The sequence below is a fragment of the Perca fluviatilis genome, chromosome 8 (genome assembly GCF_010015445.1).
Source record: "Perca fluviatilis chromosome 8, GENO_Pfluv_1.0, whole genome shotgun sequence".
Lineage (NCBI taxonomy): Eukaryota > Metazoa > Chordata > Actinopteri > Perciformes > Percidae > Perca > Perca fluviatilis.
Genome location: NC_053119.1, coordinates 10,090,550 through 10,108,087, shown reverse-complemented (window position 1 = coordinate 10,108,087; position 17,538 = coordinate 10,090,550). Strand labels below are relative to the sequence as shown.

The 17,538-nt window shown below is 41.5% G+C and overlaps 1 protein-coding gene across 1 annotated transcript in view; it reads left to right on the top strand.

The window, feature by feature from the left end:
- The window catches only part of pik3c2a (phosphatidylinositol-4-phosphate 3-kinase, catalytic subunit type 2 alpha), a 51,887-nt gene that overhangs the window by 21,870 nt on the left and 12,479 nt on the right, over positions 1–17,538 (top strand). The window contains exons 3-16 of the mRNA XM_039808148.1: positions 157–254; positions 1,818–1,978; positions 6,584–6,704; positions 7,765–7,876; positions 8,140–8,219; positions 8,665–8,728; positions 9,533–9,679; positions 9,773–9,806; positions 10,159–10,399; positions 13,499–13,621; positions 13,744–13,911; positions 14,154–14,271; positions 14,532–14,671; positions 17,483–17,538. The exon at positions 17,483–17,538 is cut by the window's right edge and continues 136 nt beyond it. Coding sequence (XP_039664082.1) covers positions 157–254; positions 1,818–1,978; positions 6,584–6,704; positions 7,765–7,876; positions 8,140–8,219; positions 8,665–8,728; positions 9,533–9,679; positions 9,773–9,806; positions 10,159–10,399; positions 13,499–13,621; positions 13,744–13,911; positions 14,154–14,271; positions 14,532–14,671; positions 17,483–17,538 — 1,663 coding nt within the window. The remainder of the gene's footprint in view (positions 1–156; positions 255–1,817; positions 1,979–6,583; positions 6,705–7,764; positions 7,877–8,139; positions 8,220–8,664; positions 8,729–9,532; positions 9,680–9,772; positions 9,807–10,158; positions 10,400–13,498; positions 13,622–13,743; positions 13,912–14,153; positions 14,272–14,531; positions 14,672–17,482) is intronic.

Genomic DNA, 17,538 nt, shown 5'->3' with positions numbered 1-17,538 from the left:
TCTCATGTGTGTCTAGTTCCCTGACACTGTGTGTGTGTGTGTGTGTGTGTGTGTGTGTGTGTGTGTGTGTGTGTGTGTGTGTGTGTGTGTGTGTGTGTGTGTGTGTGTGTGTGTGTGTGTGTGTGTGTGTGTTGTCTGACTTTTTTGCTCCTGTAGGACAAGGGAAAAGGAAAAGGTTTGGTGAAGAATGCAGCCCTGGAAGAACAGGACGCTCAAAACCTGGAGGTTGTCGCCTTCTGTGAAGACGTAGCAACGTAAGATTCTTCCTGTTGGCATGAAAATAAAGCCTTCCTTTGACTATTCTTGACCTTATTTTCTCATTTGAGTGCTTTGCAACTTTTTTGACGTTAATAATGACATTTTATTGACGCACAAACTCACATGGAGCAGATTGGAGTTCTACACCTTCCAACTTGTGCCACCTAATGTAGAAAAAGAAACTAATAACAGAGACAGTTTAGACCTTTGGATGGTGATGTTGCCCCCTACAGACAAGGGAAGTAATATTGTAGTCTGACTCAGCTGATGTACTGCCTGCGCCGAATACGTCGGATGTCTCTCCGTTCTGCTATCTCTCCGTTCTGCTATCTCTGCATTCTGCTATCTCTGCTATCTATTTTGCAAGGACAGCTGTGATTGTTTTAAAGTAATATAAACAAGCCAGAGCAAGCCTGACCATCAGCTGTGGAGATGTTTCAAGAATATTCTAACACCTGTGCCACCTGCAGGCAAGAAGTGTTACAGCTGCATTTGTTTTTCGTTCGTAATGCATTTTTGAGGTTTAACATTTAACAGTTGTACTAGCTGTTAGCTAAATGTTCAACAAAAATAGAACATTATTGTCAATGCTAGATTCATCATCTGAGAACCCTGAATGTGTGTACCAAAATGTGTGCCACTATAAACAGTAGATGTTGGACCTGCTTAGACCTGCTAGTGGTGCTTGAGGAAAAGTCACAAAATTGGATCACCAAAGTCATTTTAGGATTCACCACCTGGGGACCATGAATGCCTGTATAAGATGTCATGGCAATCCATCTCAATAGTTGTTGAGATATTTCAGTCGGAACCAAAGTAGTGGACTAAGACCGACATTGACCTCCCTAGAGCCATGACGCTAGCATGGATAAAGATAGCATTTTGTTTTTCTTGTTTGTATGTGAGTGTAATGCAAACTTACATATTTTCCTGCATATATACATGTAATTGCATGTTTTGCTACTCCGTTTGTTTCCTGAGCCTGTACAGAATCTCTTCAGTAGTTAGTTTGGGTGGAGTGATGATGGAGCTGCGCTCAGGGAATCCACTTCCATTTCGATAACAGAGTCAACACCCGCTTGTTGGTTCACACTCGCCCTACATAGTTTGCAATTATGAGTAACTTAACCTCCTATAAGAGTATAAATGAAGAAAATGTAAAAATAATTCCATAGTGTTTTCATCATCTTTTACCCTTCCAACTACCCAAGCCAAGAGTATCACAGAGACAACCTCAGAGACAGAGTGATGCCTTATTGTGCATGGAGGCTATTTTCAGTAGAAATGGTGAATTTAAAATTATTTTATATAACCTTATCAGTGTACGTATGAATACCATTTTTTTTTTATTCAGACTTGCTTTTCCTCCTCTCTTTCTCCCCTCCATCCAGTTTTCCTGTTAGACTGCCCATGATGGATCCAATATTCTCATCCAAGCAAATCTGATCTGTATGTCAGGCTTGCTCTGGCTGCCCCTGATGTTTTCACTGGCTCAATAGGCCAAAATACTGAAAAAAGTGTTGACTCTGTTGTGATTGTTTGTTTGTTTTTTCTACCAGTCTGCGCTCCAAATTCCCTCATAGTGACGTGTCCACCAACCCCGGCTACGTCCTGAGCCCTGTCATTACCCAGAGAGACAGCGGAGGTGACAATAGCTGCTCTGTCAAGGTTTCCATTGAATTCTCAGAATCTCAGCAGCCTGTAACTTTCACCTGTGACGGTAAGAATCCAGTGACAAAAATGTCAATTATATGTACCAACTTGGAACCAGTTCTTAACAGAATAAAAAAATAAATAAAAAAAAGAGCATATGACAGATTATACACCTAGTGCTACCAACTGTTGTGACACTAGAACATACTGAGCAAAAATCCTGACGGCAGGATATTTCCTTTGCTGAAATCTGCAATTTTTTAAAAGGGTTTAGATCATGAAAATGAAGCCATTTTAGCAGCCCTTATCCTTTGTATTTTAGAGATATAATGAACAACTGTTTTAATGGTCATACTGTAAATTTAATTGCAAGAAAAGCCCAGTGTTAAGACATGTAGAAAATCCTCTAACAGATGGTACGCGATCGCATTGAAGTCAGCCAAAAAAGGAACCTTGTACCCCCTTTGCCTTTTAGAGTGAGCAGCTCAGATTGCAGATATGAGAGCTCTGAAGGAGGAAACAACATGCACAGCTGCCAAACTCTTTACCCCCTCCCCACCTACTTTTTTTCTGTTTCTTTTCATTTTTTTCGTGGGAAGTACACTACGTTCCTTTTCCGCACAAATAAAGGTTTGTCCCCTCACCATGGAGTAGCCATGTTGGACAAAAGAGAGTGGAGACTTGTTTTTCTTTTTTCTTTTTTTTCCAAGGTTCCACTAAGATCTTTGGTTCCCTTTCCTGTGTTTTGGGAGCTGTTATTGGCTAACCCCTCGTTATACTCACACAAAACTACAACCACGTTGATTGACATGTCTTTTGCGATCTGAAGCCAAGCACACTGGAGGCTGTATGCCAGTCCAGTGGGGCGTTTTTTGTTAGGCATATTATTCCAACAGTGTAACCAAGTTCACCACTGTCTAAGTGGGTCCCTGAGGTTTAGGTCACTAAGTGTACAGTGTGTTTGTTTGTGTGTTGGTAAGTCTACGTTTATTGTATGTATGTATGTATCGACGTATATAATATATATATAAAACAACCCCACTGAAAATTGTTTCTTGTATGACAACCAAACTTATATATTTACATATAGGCTAGCCCTAAGCACTCTGTGTGTGTATATGTAACAAACTGACCCAGACACCGCTCTGTATAGCCGAGTTCAACAGCAACAACCTTTAGGAAGTATATTTACTACTTTCCTCGTCGTAATTGTACTTTCATGGCTTCCTTCGTTGACTTCTGGTTTACCTCCTGTAACCCCGCTGCCCGGGGTCACTTCCTAGCTGCGAGTCGATCTTTCCTAGAATGATGTCTCTTTCGTTGTTTTCCTGGTCTGACTTCTTATGTTGTCAGCAGCGTGTTGGCCCACGTTGTTGGTGTTTGGATTTCTCTGGTTGGCTGCTCTCTGGAACAAAAGGCCTCAGTTCTACTCAAAGCTTGGATAGAAGGATAGAGAGAGAGAGAGCGATAGATGACAGGAAGGGTACTTTCACATTCTTCATTTCCTTCCGTCTGTCTCTCGCTTGTTGTCTTTGTCTGTTGCATCTTTCCATTTGACTTTTGCTGTCCCATTCTTCACATCTCCTCTTTCTCTTTTTTTTTTTTCTCGATTTGGCTTCCCTCCCTTCTCTTGCATTACAACATTTTCCACCATCCTTGTTTCCTTGCAGCATCTCCTCATCCCTCTTTCTTTCCTCTTCCTTTCCATCTTGCTCTGTTGTCCTAAGTCTCTTGATCCTGTCATCAATTCAGAGAATATACAGATTAAAAACAAGACATAGGACAAGTGTCATTCTCCTCTCGGTTCTTGTCAGTTTTTCTCTCTTGCCTCCCTCGGTTGTCATTATCTCTGTCTTTTCTTTTTTCCTTTTCCCCCACACACTTTCTATTTTCAATTCAAGTTTATTTATAGTATCAAATCATAACAAGAGTTATCTCGAGACACTCGAGACCATCTATCTTTTATTTTCTTTTGTGAAACTCACCATCTTTCTTAATTAATTTCTTTCTGACTTGTACCTGCTGTGTAAATGGTGAAATTGTGCAACTTTTACTCAATATTGCAAGAAGTTAATACAATTACTTGTTGTCTTGTGTACCGGTAATTATGTGAAAAGTACATAACAAACAAATCTAAGGTAAAGAATTATGTAGCTTTACAAGATTGGCCTAATAAGTAGTTGAAATATATTGTCTAAAAAGTAGATTAAGATGAAATATATGTTGTTGCTGCTCGTGTCATTCTATCGTTGAATCCTTGCCTTTAGCCGATTTCTCGAGAGCAGGCAGAATGAAAGACAATCAATTCTACCAGGGCTTGGCTGAGAACTACTTGGATTCTGGGGATTCCTAACATACCGTGGCTGAGGAGGGGAAGAAATGAGAGAGGGGGAAAAGGATAGAAATGCACAAAAAGAGAAGAGAAAGAGAAAAGAGAGAGGAGAAAGGGAGAGAGAAATACAGGGGGGGGGGGGAAGAGATCAGAGAAAAGGGGAACCTGGCTTTATAAAGACAAACGGAGACGTTAAAGGATGAGGTTTATGAAGAAAGAAGTTGTAAAGGTGATTAAAATTAAATTGAGACAGATTAAGAAAACGTGATCTATTGTAGAATTTATGAAAGAGGAAAGAAATGCTGGGAATTAGCTCAGGTTAATGTCTGAGGCTTTGAGGCTGTAGGTGAGGAGGGAACACCATCATATTACTCATTTCAGACATGAGGACAAGCACTTCACTGAGTGTAAATTTAAAGTTTAGATTTAGAGTTTTAGGATTTAAAAGCTACAACTGCCAATCCACCAAGATGTTCTTAAGTTATTTGTCAAGGACAACATACTGATTTGTTTATGTAGCGTGACATGCAGGAGATTTCAGCTGCAGTGGATAGTTCAGCAGTAAAAAGATAAGCAATAGATGAGATAAGTTCTTAACATGATGGAGTCACTGAAGCCGTTACAGTATGCGCTAATTTGCATGCATTTCAGCCTTAAAATCTTAACATTTTCTGTATACTGTAAGATTGTTCTTTTGCTTCTAATTATTGTTTTGCATTTGTGTCTTCTTTTGTCTCTGAACCTGTGTCTGACAGTTGGACTTGTTACAGATGGCGAAATCTGTGTTTGCTCTGAGTCATGTAGGAATTAGATCATTCCTCTTTTTACATCTGAAATACGTTGGTCCAGTGGATTTAACAAGTGCTGAGTGACTTTTGGCTTTATTCTGCCATCTCGCCAACCCTACCATTGTGGATCCTATACAACACTGATTGGCTACTCCCTAGTCCTTAGGTGTGTGTGTGTGTGTGTGTGTGTGTGTGTGTGTGTGTGTGTGTGTGTGTGTGTGTGTGTGTGTGTGTGTGTGTGTGTGTGTGTGTGTGTGTGTGTGTGTGTGTGTGTGTGTGTGTGTGTGTGTGTGTGTGTGTGTGTGTGTGTGTGTGTGTGTGTGTGTGTGTGTGTGTGTGTGTGTGTGTGTGTGTGTGTGTGTGTGTGTGTGTGTGTGTGTGTGTGTGACAGTCAATTGTTTTGCATGTGACCCAGCCAACACCATTTCCCAACCATGTGTGAAATGGTTAACAGCATGCGATGGAGGAATTCTCTCCTCTTTTCAAGTGGTGCCTTCAAAAATGCCTTGCTGGGAATTCCGTTACCGCCTCAGAGCGCTAACAAAATGAGGGCGTAGCCTGTCTAATTGCTTTGTTACAAAATACTGCAACACATGTATAACACGGGCAACCACCACCACTGCCACACAGGCATACCGGTCTGTAAAGCTTAAGCTACTGGTCTAAACGTTAAGAAAAAACGCACAATTCCTCTGAAGGGTGGAGATCTGTTATTGTTGTAGCCAAGGTGGTCTCTCTACCTTGTGTCTATGTGAGCGTCTGTTAAGTAACCAGATTGTGTGTGCTTAGGTCAAAGCTGAGATGTTTCTGTGTACGAAGTGTCTGTATCTGTCTTTGTATCTGTCTGCCGGTGTGTTTGTGTATTGGCAACGTTAAGGGTGTGCTAAAACCTCCTTAGAAGTAGCTTAACAGAATAATCTGCCGTGTATCGGGTGACCCAGTCTTCCCCTTGGCCAGACACATCAGATATCGCAGCATACACAAACAACTAGAGCTGACCCTAAATCCCCCCATTTAATATTGTTACGCCACACAGCGCTCTAATTCCTTTGATTCGAGAACAGGTTTGACACATGAGCCGTTCAAAACATGGCAGGATGGTTTGCGGTTAGAGAGAAATTCTGAGATTCAGAGTTCAGTTCCCACAGCAGCAAATGGATGTCAGTTTTAAATCAGTATCTTTTCTACTGTAAATTGTATGATATTGTAGTATGACATGATTGGCACTTGACCACTGATCCCTCTAATAAAATGTGTGTATTAATGTATAATCTTGTTGTTTTAAGCATTTTAACTCAATGTCATTATGTCTTCTCTTTTTTGCTCTCTTCCATCATTCCCTTTCCTTCCGTCTCTTCATTCTCTCTTTTCACCAACCACCGATCCCTCCCTTCTCTCTGGCTTTTCCGTTTTGACTGCCCCTCCCTCACATCGGTCTCATGTGGTTCCCCTTTTCGCCATCAATATCCCCCATCACCCTCTGTCCCTCCCTCTCTGCCTCCATCACTGTCTTTTCCATCATCCATCCCTCCGTCCTCTCCGCCCTCCTCAGTGAGTTCTCCAGTGGAGTTGCTGATCAGTCAGACTCTCTGCTGGGTCCACGATGACTTGAACCAGGTCGACTTCTCCAGCTACCTGCTCAAAGTCTGTGGCCAGGAGGAGGTGCTGCAGAAGTGAGTGCACACAAACAGACAGGTTATGTTGCTGCTGTTTGAAAAGAAAACATGCATCTCCAAAAGGGTAACATTTTAGAAATTGGGAGAAACAAATTGTCCCTGGCTGACTTGGTTTAGTTAAATACCAACAGAGTTTTGGTTTCATTTGTTTTGTTATGCCCTCAACTGTTCTCTCTAGCTTTTTTCTCTATCGCTCTTATCTTGGCATCCTCTCAAAATGATGTACAAAGGAGACTGCCGGATGTTTCTATATCTTGCCCTGCTCCCTCCTCCTACATAGAAATTCTCTTCTCCCTCTAATCTAAGATACATGGGAATGGTTACTCCCATACCAGGATTTAAAGGCCCAGTACACCCAAATGTTCAAAGTTGCATAATTAGCCTGCCGTGACTATAACTGCTGAAACAATTACATCATTGCTTCACTTTTAATCATAGCCAAGACAGCCCTCTCAGTATGGGGCCTAAAGCTATGTATCATCTGCCAAATCCCAAACGTAGTTCATTCAGTGAATGTCCCCAGCCACACCAGTGCTAACTTGTTAAAACCATAGCAACTGAATGCCTGCTGGCTTCTCTAGGATAATAGGTTTCTGACTGGCTGCGATTAAAGCCACCTTTGCACAGGATTGACTCTACGCAAAACATCTAAACTTCAGTAATTGTGGACAGACAATCTCCGAAGAATGACACTGTGGCTGAATCTGATTGGGTGATGGGTGTGCATTATTTTTCAAATAACCACGCGGCTCTAAAAAGTGGCTTCAGCACCTCAGTCAGTGACAAAAATAACAAACCAAATAATACTAACACAATGTAAATGGTTTGTTCCCCCAAATTATAGACTAAACAAATATTATTTTACATTTATGGGAAGTGTCCATGGTAAAGGAGGGATAATCCACTCTGATTTATGGATAGTATAACAATCCACTCCACTAAAGGAGTTATTAGTCTCTGTGTTTTTCCATTTTTTCCCCCCAATAACTGCTTATTATTATCCTTAATGTACAGTAGGGGTTTCTTAACCTTGCCTCTTTGTTGCCCTGTGCCACAGTAAACACAGCCTAGGCAGCCATGAGTACGTCCAGAACTGCAGGAAGTGGGAGAATGAGATCACATTACAACTACTCTCTCACTCCACCATGAGAAGAGACTTGGCACGTGGTGTAAGTGACTCTATAAAGCTAACCTATGAGCTCTTATAAACATTATAGTAGAATTTTTCTGATCTGTGACATAATACGTTTCTCGTTGCGCCACTAAGATTCATTTTTAACTTTTGTCCCACTGCTGGAGACCTACAACACGTTATCCTCATTTGGTGAAACGATGATCTTAGTGGTTTATAACAATAATGTATCGCTGAGACTCAGTGCTTGGTTGTCATCTTATCTTGCTTGGTTGGTAAATCTTGACTGCTTTTGTTTAGGCGGAAGATGACAACTCTGTGGTAGATTTAGAGAAGCCCCTGGGCCAAGTGGAGAGGCCATTCAAGGAGAACGTCACCAGGTATGAGAGTCCTACACTGGTTGGGAAAATTTCAGAAAGAACATGTAGTTATTGATTTTGTTTTCTAGTTAAGAAATTATGTTATGAAGAAACATGATACTTTGGTTTCTTGTAGTTTCATCTCTAGTCTGCTCTATAAAATGGTGACCTAGTTTAAGTTAAATATGTAGTTTTAGTTTTTGATTGATGCGGAATTAATTAATAAGTAGGCTTCTGTCTTAGTTATACTATAATCTGTCTTGTACTCTATCTGTGCTGCCTCTACAGTAAATTATACATACAGTTTACTTGCCTAATGGCGGTCTTAAGTTATGTTCAGTTAACTAAAGTAAACTTTCTACATTCTGTCCTGATGCGATTAGCACTGACAATAAGTGAACCACAGTCGAAGTCCTTCTGTCATTTCTCATTCCACACTTCTCTCTCTTTGTGTGTCTTTTTGCAGACAAGGTCTGGCTGATTATTTAGAAGGCTATCATAATCAAGTCGACATCTGCCAACAAAATGAGGTATATGTCGCCCCTGTTCAGGCCTTCAAAGAAGAAGAATATAATTATTTTGATGATTTTCAGGTCTTTAGTTTGGAAAACAAACAATCTTTTGTATTACCTGGTATTGTGCTGTACACTCTTTGTCCGTCCCTCAGTGAGTGTTTGTATACTGTTAAGATAATGACAACGTTAACTTATGTGTGCAGCTAGTTATGTATCCACAGTATCTGTACCCTACTGAAATGTGTAGAAAGTATTGATTTTTAAAATGGAATTTTGTGTAGCTGCGGTGAATATGGAGACTCTGGTCCCACCTCCGATGCTACACCTAAATACGACCCTTTCACTGAATAATATAATACAAGGTTACCAAACAGTGTTTTCACATCTCCTGAAGGTTTTTTTTGTCGATTCAAATACTTCACATACCATAAATGTTAGAATATGAGGACATTCCTGGAAGGCAGGGTTTCGAGAAATAGCACATCTGGTTTTCAGCCAGTGTGAGTTATTGTGGAATAATTTAATGCAGACTGAACCATAGCTAAACTACGCTCCGCCCTCAACCCAACTTAATCCTGATAATGGCATCAACGTTTATTTGTTTTGAGCCTCGTACACACACAGAAGGCTGGTTTGAGTTTGAAATACTGTTTAGAGGAGTCTGTTTGATGAATTGTTGGTGGTTTTCCTCTCACAGAGGCCTCCTGATTTATTGTGTTAAACAATGAGTTTCACTGTTTAAAGACAAGCTTAAAACAAAAGTACACATCAGGGGGATATCCCTTTTACACACAACCTGCTCTGTATCTCTGTTTTCAGAGTACCCAGTATAAGACTGTGGACCGGGTGGTGCAGACTTTGAAGAACCTATGCGGTGCTCTGGATGAGGTGGAGACCCAAGCCATTACAGAGGCCATCAAAAGGCTGCGACACTCCGTCAATTTACCCAGGACACGCTCACCCAAGGTGGGCTCTTGACACATACTGCATGCTTCACACATTCATAGGTAGCATTGTTTAGATGTATGTCTTTCTAAGACCAACATTTTTGCATTTTAGATGGGGTCCACATCGTCTGGTCAATCATCAAATGGTAAGTTATGCACGCACGCACACACACCCACACACACACACACGCACGCACAGTTACACTTTTGTTTGCCCATCATGGGCAGCTTATTAAGTACCTGGGGGTGGCAGCATACAATTATGTATGTCACTGTGGTGTAAAGATCTATATTGTAGACAGAAATACTTATCTGTAATATATCAGATACATCTTTATCAAAGTCGGTGTCTGAACTTGCTTTATTTTAGTGATGAAAAGCTTAGTAAAACCTATGTGGTTTATTCCGCTGCTAGCATCTTCCAATAACTGTTTGCAGTCCCAAAAATTACCATGATATCGCTATGACCTCACACCGATCCCTACCTGACTCTGACAGGTCACACCAGTCCAGTGGAGGAGGGCCTGGCCTTACTGACACAGGCTGTCTATGACCTGGCCAAGCTCTACTTGCGCTCCTTCTGCCCCCCATCCCCTTCCTTCAGTTCACCTTCAGTGCCCCAAGCTGCAGACGGGGAAGGCGTAGAAGGGAAGAGCAGCAAAGCAGCTTCTGGCACCACAGACCACCTTCAGTTCACTCTGTTCGCCTTGCACGGCATCCCAGCCAACTGGGTCAGCAGGTAAACCTTCAGAGGAAGAAAATACTGTGGTTTCTATACTTCCCCTCAGCGTGTGCAGCCACATAGAGCATGTACTTGGATGTATTTTGCAGTCTTTTGTGAAATGAAAACTGTTAATAGTTGAAGTACTCTATCCTTTGCCGTAGGATAATCAAAGCCTTTATTCATGCGTTTGTTCTTGCATGATCACCCACTTGTTCAGTATTATTAGTGCCACCCACATTTCACTTAATTGCACTTTTGCAAGATCAAAGATGAAGACAGAAGGCAGTATAGAATTATAATTACCTTGTTTGCCAAGTACTTACAATTAGTGCAACAGCAGCAGCTTACATTTACAAGCAACCTCTCTAGATTAAGGTTTTATGATGTATTTTTAAGCAGCTAGGACCAAGGAGAGTATTTTTGTAACATCACAGCACAATCTTGCGGGTTGTGCTGTCACAGCACATAGTCTTGTTTTCTTCGACTAAACAAACGGCTCCGGTGTTGCTCCCCACGTCTTTTTTTTTTTTTTTTTTTCCTTCCATGCCAGTGTCCAGTTTCACCCTGACTTTATCTCCTGTGTCTGGGCCACAGAGCTGAGACAAATTTTCCGTTCCCAGCTCTGTCACTCATCAGTGACCCGGATCAGCACATTTCTGACAGTTGCATAGGTTCTGAAAGTCTAGAAACAAAGGAATACAATGAAATTGCACAGAAAGGTGAATATGGGAATATAATGTAACCAAATCAATTCAGTGCCACTTTCATTTCACTTATTGTCCTCATGAAGAATAGTCATCAGCTAGACAAAAGACTTTGTTGTTTTATTGCCGAAGCACAACCATTTTATACATCATGGTGAACGCCAACCAAAACCAAGTCTGGTCAAGAGATTAAGGTTGGATTAAAAGTGAAGCAGTTAAAAATAAAAAGGAACCGTAACCCTGACTGTAAGATGGAAGCAGGTTTAGTTGTCTTTAAGAACTGCTGCAGTCCCTTCCTTCCATGGTAATTTTCTAGTCTGCTAGAGCAGTGCTTCCCAACCCTTTTTTCCTTGGCGCCCCCCCTACTCATGTTTAAGAAAAGCTGAGGAGTTGCAGAGGAGTTATCAGCACTGTCATGTTTCTCCGCCACGTTTCAATCATAAAACAGTGATGCTGTGGCGGCAGGAAAAACGGGGATACAACAAATTATATAGTTTTCATACAGACTTTTGTATACATTATATATTCTAGTGTATTATCATAATTTGTTTAACGTGCAATTTTTTTTTTTACCTCAACCTCAAACCAGATAAAGAATCGCGCCCCCCCTGTGATCTTTGCCACCCCCCTGGGGGTGCCCGGACCCCAGGTTGGGAACCACTGGGCTAGAGAGGCCTTCATAAAGAGAGTAACTGCTTAATAACAGGCCTATTTACTCCAGCGCAGCCTCTTCCTGCAGCTATTTTAAGACAGCAACAAATATTGCTGCAGTGACAGTCATTCCAAAAATATTTTCCAAAAAATATTTAGCTCCTCACAACCCAATGCCAGAGGGGCCCAGCGAGCACAGTATTCTCCAGCCAGTATTTTGTTGCGGTGTTACTATGATGCTGCCTTATTGAGATCTGAGTGTTTGGCGTTGTTGTGGCTGGTGTGTTATCCATCTGGAGACTCGGTAGATGCCACGGCATTGCCAGCATTGAGACACTGTGACTTGTGGTGGGGCTGCCAACACAGATGGCACTGAGCAGTGGATCAAGCCTGTAGTAGTGAAATTATGTAACTTGTATTTTCACTCTCCACTTGCATATGCATCTTTATTTGAAACAGAGGTTATTTTTGGATGTGTGGTTGAGTTGTGCAACTATAAATGCTGATTTTTACTACATCACATCTGGACCCTCTTGTCTTTACAGCAAAATGTGCATACAACTTTCTCTTTAATTGTAATTATTGGAGGGTTTTTTCAATTAATAGTATAGAGGTAAGGTAATAAATAGCTGTTTTACGGTATAGTTTTAAATCCTCTACACCGATGGTCAACCCACACAGTGTTTTCACTTATTTTGCCTGATTAGACCTCTTCTCAGGACAATTTGGGGTGTAGTTCCACCTGTACTTATACTGATATGACAAGTGCAAACATTTGCTGTGAAAAAGGTCTATTAGTATATGGAGTTTGGTGACCTCTTGTGAGCCTCAGCATGGCTCTACCCATTTTGGAGCAGTGGTGGAGAAGCAAACTTTTGACAGGAAGGTTGCTGGTTCAACACCTGGACTAGCAGGATAAATATAGGTACAGAAATTGACAAAATAGTGCTTACCCTTGCCCCTCAGTATCGATACTGAAGTGCCCTTGAGCGAGGCCCTAAGGCTTAACCTGCAGTGACCATAATAACAGACTGCTGGGGCACTGGGCAGCTTCAGGTGTAAATATGTGCAACTGTGTGACTGTAAAGGAGAGTTGTATAGTCTTAAAGCCGCTGCACAGCCATGTTTCACCCACACAGGTGTTCTCACTAATGTTGCCTGATTAACCCTTTTCTCATGTCTGTGTGGGCAGGTGCAGAGTAGCTTCCCTGGATAAATAAATGATGGAGGTTTTAGAAAAATCATCCTGAGAATCACTGCAGTCTAATGAGAATTACTGAAAGCACGTGTGTGTGTGGGTGTTCAGGACCTAATAATACCAGGACTACATAGGCAGTCAGTGTTATGGGTGGTCTGATTTAGACCAATAGGTTGCTGGCAAGGCACTCCCCCCCCCCAGTTGCTGCCAAGTGAAAGCATTTTACTGTAAATCTGTGACACTGGGCACTGCTGAAAACAGGCAAGCATGCTCGTAGTGTTTTGGATTAAGACCAAACTAAATGGGAATTTAAACCTACATGCACTAATATGGCACTCCTGCAGAAAGTGTCACTGTCTTGTACAGTAGCAACCAATGAGCATTCACGTAACAATCGTAGGTCAAATTGTTTCTTCAAAAAATTGTTGTAAGGGTTTTTGTCAAATCTACTGGCTGTATAAATATCTGACAGAGCCTCTGATCAGTCACAGCCACATACAGCATGTGCACCTAAAGACCTGGAGGCACAGTAGCAATACTTATTGTGTTGTTTTGTTGCAGTTATGAGAAGTACTTCCTGATGTGTTCCCTCACCCACAATGGCAAGAACCTGTTTAAACCGGTCCAGTCCAAGAGAGTGGGCACATACAAAAGCTTCTTCTACCACATCAAATGGGACGAACTGTGAGTTGCCTTGGCCTCTCCTCTCCTCTTTGACTTTTCCCCAACAACAACAATAACAACAACAACAACATGCTGTTTGCACTATCTTTCCATGCTGCTAACACTGTCCTTGTCTCTCCAAGGATCAACTTCCCCATAGCAGTAGCTGTTCTCCCATTGGAGTCCATACTGAGCCTGACTCTGTTTGGGGTGCTGAATGAGAATGCCAGTGGCTCCCCAGACTCCAACAAACAGAGGAAAGCTCCAGAGCTGCTAGGCAAAGTCTCTATGCCGCTCTTTGACTTCAGACGGTGAGGAGAGAGGAACAGCCGGTGGTGGCTGATCATGTTTTTGCATGCCATTTGAGTAGATGCCCCACTTGTTCTACAATATGAAATCACTCAGTTATGAAAGATGTATTGAAAATAGGCAGTGCCTGTGCATATGGTCAGTCAGCAGGAATTAAGTACTTGTTTTATTAGCTGTTTATTAGATTGCTTAACCCTGATTGTTTAGTTGTAGTTTATTGTGTGTATGTGACTGTGTTTTGCAGGGTGCTTGCCAAGGGCAGCAGGTTGTTGTGTCTGTGGACTTCTGCCCAGGGAGCTGCTGCTGCTGCCGGCTCTACAGGCAACCGCAAAAGGGTGTCTGCAGAGAGAATAGTACTACAGGTTGGTGGTGGTGCTAGTAGCATCTGTAGTAGGAGCATAAGTAGTGGTAGGGGATTTAGTAGTTGCAAGGAGCAAGCCTGGAATTTTATCATTTTACAGACAAGACCATTTGGCCTTTGTTTCTGTCAAAAAAAAATTGTCCCTCAGTTACTTCCTTACAAAAAAAGAAACATGGGGCATCTGTGAAATGGGTATTCCTAAATTACAGTTACTGTAAAGGAATAAACTGATCCCAAATCTGGTATTTGTGATACCGTCAGGTGGACTTCCCCAACTCAGCGTTGGACGTTTTATACGTGGGACCCAAGGAAGAGCCCAGACCGGAGCATACACTGGAGGAGCTGGATCCTGATCTGCGACGCAAACTGGAGAAAATCTGCAGCCGAGCTTCTAATTTTGGGTAAGAGAATCTGCCTTATGTTTACAGAACTACTGTATAACGAGAAATTACAATCTGATAGGAGATATAAACATTTCTAATTTCAACAATTTTTTTTTTTTTTTTTTTTTTTTTTTTTTTTTTTTTTTTTGTTTTTTTACTGGTTTTTTTTTTTTTTTTTTTGGATGGATTATAAATAAAAGCACTGAAATAAGTTAAAGCTTGGGTAGGCACTTCATTTTTCGCATCATTTGGGCAAAACAAATTATAAAAATTTGTTAGCATATTGTAATTCAAGTGGTAGCCAGACGCTCAGGGCTGCAGCTAATTCAAGGCTAAACTATTAGATAAGAGAGACTTTATTGTCATACATCTACATACAGTTCATATAGGAACGAAATTGTGTAAAAATGTAGTCCAGTTTATTGTCCAGGGAGTGGACAATGCTGTCAGGACAGCTGGTCTGCTTGGGTTAGCCTTTAGCCTAGCACGAACACAGGCTCATTTGTCGTGTTTACCTTTTCTCTCACACAGCCTCCGTGTTCTGATGATGAGGTATGAGAGGAAAACGGTAACGCGTCAGAACAGCCGGTAGATTAGCCTAATGCTAACCCTAGCTCACAGCTGCAGCTATTTCAAGTTCATGTGTTCCACTTCACCTCCTGGGCACTACCATGGTGCCCTTGAGCAAGGCACCGAACCCCCAACTGCTCGGGGCGCCTGTCCATGGGCAATCGCAAGCCCCTCACGGGGACATCTCTCCATTTGTATACATGTATAGGTCCTGAGCATGTGTGTATTTTAAGGCCTGTGTGTAATGTGTGTTACTAACAACAGAGTGAAAAGAGAAAATTGTAATTTCCCTTACGGGATTAATAAAGTATGTTTTAAAAAAGAAAAAGTAGCTAACTAGAGCCTTGAATCACAGTATGATCTCAAAGGGCTTTACAAAGAAAGTGGCACGTTGTTCTCACAGAATTGCATCTATATAACGGAATGTCATCGGGATGACATCAATGATTAGTAGTCGTTAATGTTACTGTATGAAGCCGCTGTATACATGTGCTTGCCTCATGGGAGGGGCTGGACAGAGAGGTGACTGTGAGAGAGCTGCAGGAGGAGGTCTCACTCTATTTCCTCTGGCGTTTCTTAAAATTCTACCTCCCCAACTTTAATGCATCTAGAGAGGTGGTCTAATGTTGCTCAGCTTGATGTGCAAAACAGACCTGCTTCTTGTACAAACACAAAAAGGCTCGAAGCAACTGCTGGATAGTGTAGTAACTTCTCAAATTTTGATTAAAATGAGCATGAGTCAAAAACAACAAAATATGATATTGAATTTTTGCAACTTGCCACCATGTGGATAACTGAGTCTAAGGCCGCGTTCAAGACAACATGACTAATTTTGAGTGTTTGTCATTGAATCAAAACCACACTTTTGAACAATTTTAATGTTATGTGCTTCCAAATTATAATTGGGCTTTTTGTAGACTTAAAGTACTCAGTGTTATGAGTTCTAATAAACATGCACAGAAACAGTATTTCTGGTTAGATTGATCCCCTTCAGCAGACAGCTTTTTGTCCGTCTCTCAGCCCACCCGAAATCCGTTGGACTTACTAGATTTGAGAAGAGATTTTAAAAGATGCCACTGACTTGCCAACCACAGCTCCCCATAAACGCCTGTATGTTGTCTGCTCCAGTGTGTCTGTTCTCTTCCAGCTGCTCCAGGCCCAGCTAAATGCTCTCTTATGCCTGCTGCCAGCCAAATCTCTTCCACTCTGCCAACACCCATAAGACTCAACCGGCACTTTAGCACAGAGCGCTCTCTCACTGGGCTCTCACCGCCTGCTTTCTGTACTGCCCATTCATCTCTCTAGCCTCTGTGGGCACAAGACTTGTGGAACTGCAGTTTCACTGATCGGTCATGTGTGTGATATTCCATCAATCGCTGAACAAGAAATGCACGTTTTTATTTCTACAGGCAGATCAGAGAACAACACTGGCAACTTCAGAGAGGCAAATGCTAGCTAACAGAGATATTTAACCTCAATTCCTTTGCTTAAAGCACTGCTTTAAAAAGTGACATTGTGGTGCCACAGACCTACTTTGGGTTTCACAGTGCACACTCTCACAGCACTTATGGACATGACACTAGCCAAGAAATTTCACACTTCTTCAATGGTGTTAAATACATTTAGTTCCCTTGTGTGGTTTGTTAAGTGTCATGACTCTTAAATCTGAAGATATGATTGTATTCTCGCACCTTTATTTGCCCAGGAAAGATTATCTGAACAGTGAACACGTCAGCTCTTTTATTTTTTCAATGAGTTTCACATTTCCAAACACTCAAGTCATCCTGAATAACTAGTCTAACACTTATGGCCACTGAGGATTTCATCTGAAGATGGTGGAAGTTCTTCCTATGGTGTTTATATTTCTTGCCTAAATGCAAATTGAGTTGCAGTTTTTAAACAAGTGTACAGAATATATTGCTCTCTTACACTTTACAGATTTTCTCAGATGTTCTGAGTTCTTGTGTGATTCTATTTAAGGGCTCTTTCTTGGTTGTCTGTTTTGAACATTATTGTTGATCCTGCCAAGTCAACTTGTCATTTGGAATCGTTTAATATTTTCTGTAAGTTTATTTACACAGCGTTGAAACCTAGAGGTTTTTAAACACTGAAAGACAACATGACAAATTTGATTTAGATAAATCTCATAAAATGATACATAACTGAAAATCGCATTTGTGGGTGCAATTTATTTATTTATTTTTTGTAAATACCATCCCATCCATCTTCCCACTCCGTCTGTTTTCGCTCCGTCTCCAGGCTGAAGCGGGCAGACCACCAGATCCTATGGGACCATCGGCTCCACTGTCGGAAGG